The 11,730-nt window shown below is 37.2% G+C and overlaps 1 protein-coding gene across 1 annotated transcript in view; it reads left to right on the plus strand.

Annotated features, from left to right (window-relative positions):
* The window catches only part of Calr (calreticulin), a 35,468-nt gene that overhangs the window by 20,515 nt on the left and 3,223 nt on the right, over window positions 1–11,730 (plus strand). The window contains exons 7-8 of the mRNA XM_081742717.1: window positions 2,928–3,122; window positions 7,227–7,340. Coding sequence (XP_081598843.1) covers window positions 2,928–3,122; window positions 7,227–7,340 — 309 coding nt within the window. The remainder of the gene's footprint in view (window positions 1–2,927; window positions 3,123–7,226; window positions 7,341–11,730) is intronic.

The raw sequence follows: 11,730 nt of genomic DNA on the forward strand, positions 1-11,730 counted from the left end.
TAAACACACTTCCTTTGTGCAATTACAAGTGCTCAAACTGCAAACAACCAATCTCCAAGAACTTCCAGCACGATGGTTTATATTCCTGCTGACATCTTGCAGAGTAGTCACAGAAAATGGTTTTTATCGCTGCCTCTTTCCATTGTCTCAACTCCATAGAGATTGTCTCGACTCCATAGATTCCTAACCAATCAGCAACCAGGCTGATTAACATCTCAGTGACGTGACAAGGATAAGAAAATAACAAGATATTATTTGCTCAGGATGTCGCAGTTAACGTTCAGCCTTCAAAATTCGCCTTGGCTATAGCTATCAGACTTGCAAAAGCTACTGGATCATTTTCCTAGAATCAGATATGGACGCATAGTGCCTTTTGTGTTACCAAATTTATAAAACAGCACTACATGACGTACAATGTAAGACGGTTAGACTGCAGCCATAGGAGCTGCCACTGTTACCACAGTACCAAGTATGCGTTGTCCTTTCAAGCAAGAACAGTTAGAAAATCTCAAATTAATGGAAGTTCATTCAATGTAAACGGTCTAGGAGAGGGCTAGAAGAAAATACAATGCACCCTGGGAAGTCTTATAAAAACATTAAGTTCAAAATTTGTTCTGTATACGTTGAAGAGTGGCTTCTAGGTATATTTACATCGGGACGAGCGGTCGAACATCCAAAAATGACTTATGAGCATGTAAGGGCATCTATTATTATTATTATTTATATATATATATATATATATATATATATATATATATATATATATATATATATATATATATATATATATATATATATATATATATATATATATTTTTTTTTTTTTTTTTTTTTTTTTTTTTTTTACGATCTTTAACTTTTCTCCTGAAGTCGCTTGTAAATAGATGTGGAAAGATGTCTAGAAATAAGTTCTTTACCTATAGACAATCTATAGCAAGAAATTAATAAATACAGTAGAGCGTCGATTATACAAACGTCGGTCAACCGAACGACCGTTTAACCGAACTGTGTACTCGCTCGCATCTGTTACTCTCCCACCCTACCGTCCATCATCGCCCTCACTCCCAAACCAAGTTTCCCACAGTAGTCGCTGCACTGAGCCATCGCTGGCGGAACATTGCTTCTAATGGGGCCTTCATAAGGCGCTGCTGACCGGCCAAGCCGCCAGTCGCTGTGTTTCAACAATTAGCACACTTCTGTCGGTTTGGAACTGGCTGTAGAATACAGTACAGTACAGTATAGTTCGATTATCCGAACAAACCAGTTTTCCGAACACCCATGTCCCCCAATTACTTCGGATAATCGACGCTCTACTGTACAAAACTAAAAGGTGGCTTTTAAGGAAGTCACTGAAGACTGTGCAATATTATTTTCCCAGTGATTGTTGTAATCTGTAGCGAATATAAAATTGAGTTATGTAACATTTGAATGACCTGGCGGACAAGGATAATATTCCTCCGTAAAGTTTCTCACGATGTAGTCGAGTAATTCTGAAATTTCACAGATCACAAGATTTCCCCTTAAAATAAGCAAAAAGTAATTTTGTTTGTTCCCAAGTAAATGAAGTATAATAATATATGTGCAAGTTTTGGATATCTTGTATTGTTTTTACTTAAATCATTAAACAGTTGCTGACAAGGATCAAGTAGTCAGATATTTATTTACGTATACATATCTAACACATCACTCGATAAGTTCGTAGGATGACTAATAAAACTACTTTTAGCCAAATTAGTCTTGATTCTTCAATATCCTTCGACAGTGATACATTCATTCCAAGGTTTTCTAACATTTCGATGCCTTTTTTGCAGAACGATTTATCTTTAACCTCAAAATAGGCTTCAGATTCGGCAATCTGTTATTTGAGCCAAATCTCTTTCTATGAAGCATTCTTTTTTAGGTCTGCAAACAGGTAGTAGTCGTTGAGATCCAGATCCGGAGAGTACGGTGGATGGGGAAGCAATTCATGCAATTTTGCCATCGTTCCGATCGACTTGGTACGGTGCATTGTCTTGATGAAAGAGCACTTTTTCTTCGTTTGGGATCGGTTTTTCGTAATTTCTTCCTTCAAACGCACTAGTAACGACATACGGTACATTGCTAGTGACGGTTCTTCCTTTCTTAAAGTAATCTATGATCGTGTGCATCCCAAAGTACGGAGGCCAAAACCTTACCAACTGACATTTGAGTTTTTGGTTGCTTTGGGAGGCTTTCGCAGATTTGACTCTGGAGTACAGTAATAGATCCATGTTTCATCCATTGTCACATATCGAATTAAAATTCCTTTTTATTGCACTGAGACAGCGCTCTGGGTCCTCAACGCGTTATTTTTAGTCGATTGTGAGCAAACTCAGTACCCACTTCGAACAGAGCTTTCTCATGTACAAATGTTCATGGAAAATGGTAAACACTTTGCCTTCTGAATGCCAACTGTTTCACGCAACTTCAATTTATGATCGACCAAAACTATTTTGTGGAGTTTTTTCATGTTTTCTGGAACAACTGCCGAATTTGGGTAACAAGACCGTTCAGCATTATCTGTTTGTACGACCGCGTTTAAATTCAGCAAACCGCTGCTCTACCATTTGTCTCAATGGAGCAGTCCGAATATTTGTCAAGCTATTGCTTTGCTTGAACTGTATTTTTCAGTTAAATAAACAATTCTTTCTCGACACACAAAATTCAAAATTTTCCATTGTTTTGAAAATTAAGTTGCGTCACAAAAACACTAAGTTATACACTAAACGTCAGATTGTTGTGAAATTGTGCCACTTACTTGAAGATTAGTACTTCTTAAACATCAGATGGATTTGTAATAGTGGCGACATTTGTCATCCTACGAACTTATTGAGTGATGTGTTATTAATATTGGTTATATTATTTTTGGAAAAGAAACTGTGCATTATTTTCTTAAATCAATTTTTTAGGGCCCTTGGATCCATCCTGAAATTCCTAACCCTGAATATGTACCAGACCCATTGCTTTACTTGAGAGAAGACATGTGTGGTGTTGGCTTTGATTTGTGGCAAGTGAAATCTGGTACAATCTTCGATAACATTTTGATAACAGATGATCCTGAATATGCCAAACAAGTTGGCGAAGAAGTCTGGAGGCCATTGTTCGTAAGTATCTTGTGTTTTGTACATTATGTGTATGCTTACTTAACCGTGATAGCAGTTTTATTCTGTTGGAGTTAAGTTCTGAGAAGCAGTAGCTGTATTACCTTAGTAAATTTATTATGCCTGTATATTTCTTCCGAAAATTTTCAGAAACTCTTCTGATCCCTGTCAGTTACGATGTATCGAGAGAGAGAGAGAGAGAGAGAGAGAACGAACGCTAAAAACAAAATTCACATTCCTTGTCAAAATTAAATGCATAGATTTTGTAAGAGCACTCATAACTAATGTTTCAAAAACTGCAACACGTAAAGCTATAATACAACAAACATGAACAAGGATGAGCATTCACTGACCAGTAAACAATCACAGAATATAAACGCATTAAGTGTTGTGCTTCACATTTCCCAGTGTGTGTGGTTGCTCCATTATGTTCTGATGTAATAAGATTCTTACACGTACCTTTCTATTGAGATTGTTTTTGGATTGTCAAAACACAATGAATTTAGTTGTATAATAAACTACAGATGATGTGTAAGGCATTCTCCTTATTACATTACTTTATTAATAAAAATTTAAAATTACAACGGGAGAGAGTGGGAATGACCAAGAAAGTCTTTAGAAAGAATATTTTGGGGGGATCGTTCAATACTTACGGCTGCAGGTTCATGTTCATGTTTATTGAGCAAAAACATACAGGTTACGAATAAGTGATGCAGACTACTGAATTGTGTTCAATGTTATAGTTGTTTCGATATAATGTTGCCTCTTTGAGTAAAAGGTAAATTACTTATTTCAGTAATAACTACCAATATTTATTTATATTATAAAATATTGATCATTGCAGATAGGGGGCCGCGGTGGCTCAGTGGTAGAGCGTTCACCTCTGGTGCTTGGGGTCCCGGGTTCGATCCCAGCTCCCGCCAAGTGAACTTTGTGTTGGACAAACAGTGTGCGTGGGTTTCCTCGGGGTTCTCCCGTTTCCTCCCACTTTCTTCATTCCTCCATTTCATTCATTACTTATCATAACTGTTTCCTTTAGCCTAACCGACATAACCGTGGGACGTAAAACTCAGATTTCCTTTAATTTTTGCAAATAACCATCAGTGAGATTCAAACCCAAGTAAATGACAGATGAAACACATATTCGTAGCTCTATAATTCAAATCACGTTGGGAGTGCGTAATAATTGATAATGGTTCTCCAAGTTCATTAAATGTCATAATACCTGCATTATTTGGGTTTGTATCTCGTAATGCTTTAGTACATTGATTATCAAGGTTTTAAACAGTCTTTAATGCTCTTTAACAGGTTAAACATGGATGCATTTAGTCTAGCATAACACTAGATTCAAATGCTACTTTTCAAGTATTTTCACTTTTTCAATTGCATTGGTAATTCAAGTTTTATGTTTAAGCAGTTGACGGAAAATAGAGTAAAAGTTTATTTAAATATTGATTTCTTATTTTCTCGTCAACACTGCGAACTCATCGCCTTGTTGGTCTAGTACTAAAGTATATATAGTAAATGCTTTTCAAGTTACATTTCAGATGATGTAGTGAATAATTTGTACCTTTCTTTTGTATATGCTGTCATCCCAGAATAAGTTACAAGACCAATGACGTAGCAGCTATTTTGAGAGTATATGGGAATTGTTTGACACCTTGATTGGATAATCGTGTTTTTCAGGATTCGTCATTGGTCATTCCATTCTAGATTGTCAAACGGGTTGGCATTACTCATACAACTTCTGTTTACTCTGGCCTCTCACACTAGCGTGTCATTTCTTACCTTTTGTTATCTTCTTGCTCCTCCTGGGGAGAGAGGGAGCCCGCATTTGGGAACCTCAGGTTTAAAGAAATACTTCAAGAAACGGGGAAATCTTTAGATTCTGGAATAAATGAAATAGTTACCATATTTAAATGATTGTGCTACATATCTTGAGCAGTATTGAAGTAATGACATTTTGATTGTCACAGCGCACATCTAAGATCTTGAGTCCCGTATAACAAAGTTCGAGAGTAGGTGGCCGTGGTTTCTTCAGTGTCCTTTTCTTACTCCAGTGTTTCGAAAGCATGTCATTTAAACAGAAACGTACGCTTGCTACAAAACTAGTTTGTTCCGTGTTACATAAATAATTCAGTATGATAGCGAATCATGTATTCCTGGGATGAAGTATTACTTACCATTTCTCATACGAAGGTAATTTTGTTCGTAGACTAGACTTGACCAACAGTGTGCTCGTGTCGTAAACCGCACCAATAAACTTTCGAGATTCTGCGACCTGTGGTGAGCCTTCGCTTTGACCGCTCTTTAGAATTGTTTAATCACATCCTCGTTAATATAAGAATTTGTCGTCAGGAAACGTTTCTTCCTTTACGGATTTCCTATTTAATTTAAGTTCTAACCATGTGCTTATTTTCACACTTGGAAGGGTAGTTATTAGGTTCGGGAAATTTCCACTTTCTTAAATTTTCTGCATCGTGCTCCAAGATAGGACGATTTCAGTAATTTTTGTATCTTACTGATTTCATAGGATAGGTATGAAGTACTTGGCTGACGTACTAATTTAATCTCGTAATTTACTAGCGTACTTAAGGTGCAAAGCACTTTACTAAGTAGTATTCATGTATTGATTTAGAAATCTGAAGTTCGTTGCAAGAAATTGTGAACAAGACAGTTTCCTATACTGCTGAGTGAAATCGCATTTCATTGGGGGTGAATTTCTGCAAATATTCGTTAATTATTTAATCACAACAGCACTAAAGTACATTATTAATCTTAGGCAATTTATTCTGCAATATTATTAACGTATAACAAAGAATAAACAAAGATGGCACACTTACCAATCGATACACTTTATTAAGCTAATCAAAATTACGAGGGTCATTCGGAAAGTAAAGAAAGTTTTGGTATAAACACTTTAATAACTGATATACAAAGGCGAAATTTGTGTTACATACTATGTGATACTTAAGTTACTTTTCGACATAGTCGCCGTGTAAATTTAAACACTTGTCATACCGTGGTACAAGTTTTTCTGTGCCTTCGGCATACACAGTTACCGCCAAACTGTTGAACCAATCACTAACAGGTTCCTTAAGTTCATCACTGCCGTAGTGGCTTCGTACGGAAAGAATTCGTGCAGCCCATCAATAGTGAATCGCCTATCCTCTTGAATTTTCCGCTCAATTCTTCCTTTGAGTTCGTCAGTCACAACAGAAGGCCGGCCCGAGCGTTCCTCATCGTGCACATTCGTCCGTCCGTTATTAAACATAATGCACCACTTACGAACTGATGCTTCGTTCATTACATTTCCATACACCTCAGTGATTTGTCTATAAATTTCTATCGGACGCACTTTTCTTGCATTCAAAAATCTTATCACACTACGAACCTCACACTTGGCGGGATCAGTAATTGTATCGCACATTTTACAGTCGCACAGCGAAGCAATAACGGACCGTAGCGGATCGCAGCTGGTGCCAGACTGAGGCTAAAGCATGCCCAGGTCAATAACCCAGCGGCAGCGGGGGTGGGGGAACACGCGCACGCGCTAGCGCAAAACGTTCTTTACTTTCCGAATGACCCTCGTATATGGAGGAATATAAATCTTCATGCGCAGTTTCTGGGGAAAATCGAGAAAAGCTAATTTTCTGTTAACCTAAAAATCATTGCTGTGGAATAACAAGTCATCTATTAAGATGAATCCGATATTGAAGTATATCCTTAATATCCTCCTCAAGATTTTTAGTGTGATATTAGGAAGAAAATACCGGTGACGAGATATAGCAGAGATTAATGAACCTTTATATTTTAATGTTAACTATATACTGTTGTTCAAAGATGAAACATATCTTTAGGTAGATAACATCGAGCTGAAGAAAATGAATGCTGAAGGGTCAGTTCTCATGCGTCGTTTGCAAGAAATTCGAGGAAAACTAATTTTTGTGGCGGTTAAAAATATGTAGTTGTCAAAAACAGACTGTGTAGCAGATCATATCCATTGTTTCTTCTAAGAGTAACTTACATATCTAAGTGCCACAATACTAGTTGTAAACTGTATTTTTCTCTTGGTTTGAGATCGCTAATAGTTTTATTATTTCGTAGGATGCCGAGAAGAAAATGAAAGAAAAACAAGACGAAGAGAAGAAGAAATCCGATGATGCAAAGAAAGAGGAGGATGAAAGCGAGGATGAAGATGACGAAGACGAAGGTGGAGACGTAAGTATAATTTGTTCACATTGAAAATTAGATTATGGCAGGTTTCATATACATAGGATTCTGTGTGGTGTAGTAAACAAATTTAGCAACTAGATTCCTGAGATCCAAGCCACACGTGCCAAGTAAAAAGTATTTTCATGTCGTAAATGTTTTTTCTTGTAAATTGAAGCGTAAAAGCATCTTGAATATGAAGGCTAGCGTGTTCAGCTTCGAGCTGAAGGAAGATCATGTGACTAGAGCCTTTTTATTGCAAGTGTGCCCTCGGAAAATATGTGAAACATATTTCGGCCCACCCCTGCACCCTCTTACGGAGAAATCCTTCCCTTTGCTTTGGGGGGGGGGGGGGAAGTGAATGACTTCGGTCGTGTTGCCAATTTGTCATTCAGTCGTTATGTCTTGGCGAGAGATCGTAGGCTACTTAGAATGGCTAGCAAGATTGCAGAGCGAACTCAGTGAAATAATTCGATGTGCCACCCTTGTCCGCATCCAATTACTGAAAAGTCTCGGCCAAAGCAACTTGCCCTGTTTCGAGGGAGGTGGGGAAACACAGATCGAAATCAGCGCCAGCAGGTGCACAATTGAAATACTACTTTCTAAAAAAGAAACTGACTATAAAAAGAGAAATTTCTTTGTCTTTCTAAATGGTCTTCAGACTAGCTCGCCGTAGTAAGCAATTATAAAAGGAGATCTGTTAAATTTTGAATGAATGGTGCGATTGGTTTTGTGCTGTTGAAATCTACTAGAAATCGACCGTTTTGTAGTTTCGAGTTATGATGTAATCAGTAGCAGCCTTGCGAAAAGTTTCTAGCTGAAGACTCGCTGTAGAAAACAATGTTAATTGCCACCTTGATTTTTTTTAATACGTTTATACCTTAGTTGTATTTTCATACATAGCTTCACTTCGTTATATTCTAGGTTGTATTTCTAAGCAATAGTATTTTCTATTTTGTGACGAACACAATTTACTACCTTTTTTGTCTGCTGTTACAGTAACTATTGTTTTTTGCGCTTACATTGTTTTCTACAGCGAGTCTTCAGTTCTCATTTTCAGTAAAATTTATCTTGTCTATTGATTATTTTGTACGAGGGTGTTTCCAAAAGCTTCCTGAAAATTCGTGCGATTGGTAGTAGACCGTTCATGCCATATAATGCCATCTGTAGAAGAAATAATGTATCAGTTTGAACTGTCTACTTGAGTCATTTCATTGGACAGTCATTTAAATCAGTCGCTGTGTGTTAAGTGTACGTATTGAATGGCAGTTCTCCAGTGTTCATGAATCATCTTGCCAAAGCTGAGTGAAAGACTGTGCATAAAGGAGATTCAGCTCATCATACGGCCCAAATTTAGGCTATATATTGTTAGATCTGAAGTGGAAAAAATCAGTGAGGGGAAGCTTGAAATTTCTTAAATTTTTGCTCTTATTCTGTTGATCATTGGTAAGGGATAGTAAAAATAAGGTAAAGAAAGGAAAATAGTAAGGTACCGTCTTACGTTGATTGTCTTCATATACGAGGGCTGTTTGACAATTCTCGGAATAATGGGTAAAACTATTTAACTTAGTTTATTTTTCAACACAGGCCCAGGTTATTAATGTCAAGGAAGACTAACGACATTAAGTTTTTGTCATCGCAGAAACTAAGTTTCTCAAGATCTGGAAAGTACTCCTCCATTGATGCGTTCAAGTTTTTAGTCTGAATAAAAACAAAAGTCCTAGGTATTTCTTTAGCTTCTGGAAAACGTGCAAGATTGAAGCGCAATATGGTGCATAAGGCGGATGTGGCAGTAATACCCCGAGGATGAATTTCTTGAATAAATCAAGCCTTTTTCTGTATTTTTTTTTTCTATGGTTGGTCCAAACACTTTGTATGGTATTCAAGGGAGGGATACTTTTACCAGCCCAGACAGAAAATGCAGCTGGTTTACAGGCTCCTGTGAAACCTGCATAAACAGGCATAATTTTACAGGCGCCTGTACATGCGCCTGAAAATGGAACACTTTTAAACGCATGAGACAGGTACCGATTTTTTCACGATCATTGCAAGTTCAGTTCACGGAAACAGATAGTTTTCATGTTGATAAGGTTGCAACCTTGCAACGTGAAAAATGCGTGTAAACATGTAGACAGTAGAAAGACATATACGTAGCCGGCATATTCCATGTAGTTGACATATACATTACCTCATGAGGATCTGACGACAGCTGCTTTTAATTTGATAAAAATGTAATTGAAATGTTAAATACATGTGAAATATAGGGGTTAGCGAATTAGTGGGCGTGTTAGCGGAATATACATGTAAAGTACATCGCATTTCCTACACCTGTAACATTAATGATTCACTCCAATCAAACTTGTTCATTGCATGCACCTGTTTAACCCATTTATTGGCAATCATGATTTTCCGTTTGCCTGTACATTCACATAGGTGGGTTCACACTTCGCATGTACAGAGATAATACAGGCAATGTATTGAGTTATAATCTCATGTATTATACATGTCAGGACCTTGCAAAGCGAATGTCGAATTGGAGACTTGTGCTTGAATATTGCATGTCTCCTATGCCTATAACGTGAATGTTTAGCTCCAATCCACCTTGTTCACCACACGTATGTTTAATCCATTTATTGGCAATCATGGTCATTGCATGTTCCCGTTCACCTGTACATTGCCTGTACACTGAACGTAGGGGAGTTACACACTTCGCATGTACACGAAAATGATAAATGTTTATTGTGGGACTTCACATGCGCTGATACATACGCTCATTCAAGTCTCCCTCTGTCAGTAATGAACGCTGGAGCTGTTGCTAATCGCAGAGAAGCTGAAAAGCAAAGAAAATACAACAACCTTCTCGAAAAGTTTTTCACTCCAATCGCTATTGAAACAAGTGGTGCTTGGGGTGCAAGAAGTCTAGAATTCATTAGGGAGGTAGGAAGACGCATTTCTTGTGTTTCCGGCGAAGTTCGTTCCACATCCTATCTAATACAGCGCATATCCGTTTCTATCCAACGTGGTAACGTCTCGTCGGTCCTTGGCACTTTACCACCTGGCAAGGAACTGGATGAGGTGTTTATACTCTGAGAAGAATTGTCTTTGTAGAAGAACGTAATCAGAATCTAATTGCTTGATATTGTAAAGATTTTAAATATATTTGAGATGACAGGAAAAGGTTTTGTAGCTGCTGGTGCTAAATGTAATTTCCTGTTGGTTGGTTTATATGACGTCCTTATCCCCCCCCCCCCCCTTTCTGAAAAGTAATTTTCTATTTACAATTTGTTTCCAAATATCTTATATTAAAGGTCAGCATGTTAAAGGGAATATAGTCTGAGTGAAGCATGAACGAATATGTCATTTGATTTCAACCTTTCTATTAGTTTCGTTCTTCTACGGATGCAAGTGTTCTTTTATTGTATTTTTTCTCATCTTTCAGAGGATTTCATTTCGATTTCAATATTTTTGTTGTACTGATTATGCATGTAGATGCTTCCGTTGTTATATAAAATATATACGTTAATAAATGTAAAATAACTTATACTACATCATGTGTGTTCCAGGCTATGCGCTAATACATGGTATTTACATGTAATGCGAATGTCACACATGTATATTACAAGTTGATAAACAGGCACCTTCTTTGTACTTTTCATTCTTACTGTATTGCGAATGTTATCAACAAACCATTCAAGGTACTTTACATGCACATGTTCCCTCCATTTACTTGCATGCGAGTGACTACGTGTACATTGCATGTTTTCAGTTTAATGTACAAGCTCTGTACAACGCGTGTTTCTGTGCAAAATTTCCAACAGAAGTTGAATACTTCTTCGACATACATATCACCTGAAAACAATGTGCCTGTAATATTTTCTTTACATGTTTTCGCCGAAACAGGCACCTGTATAATGCCTGTCAAAATCTGACAGGCTTTTACAGGCAATTCCATGTACAAAACATTGCACGTTTCCTTAAATTTTCATAATAGAGGTGTAAGATAATGAGAAGGGTACCTTTTTAATCCCAAGAAACTGAATCAATAATTTGTCAGACTTTGCATACATGGTCCTTTTTAGGGGTGGATAATCACAATGTTTCTTTTGTTTTAATTTTTCTTAATCTTGGCTAACTTGGCCTCAGTGGTATGTATTTTGATTAGCTTTAGTCACATCAGGAATCGCGTCGTGTCTTTCAGACAAGTTTTTTTAATGCAAAAGTTACGAAATATTCGTTCCAATGAAATGTGTGGTGCTTTTGCAATCACTTACCTTCAATCGGCGATCCTTGAGTATCGTATCGTGCTGCTCTTTAGTATCTGGTCGTCTTTGATTCTTTTCTTGAAATCAAGAACACGATATATCGTATGGGTTCAACCGAACTCATCAAATTAGTCATG

The sequence above is a fragment of the Thermobia domestica genome, chromosome 16 (assembly GCF_964235325.1).
Source record: "Thermobia domestica chromosome 16, izTheDome1.hap1.1, whole genome shotgun sequence".
NCBI classification, from domain to species: domain Eukaryota; kingdom Metazoa; phylum Arthropoda; class Insecta; order Zygentoma; family Lepismatidae; genus Thermobia; species Thermobia domestica.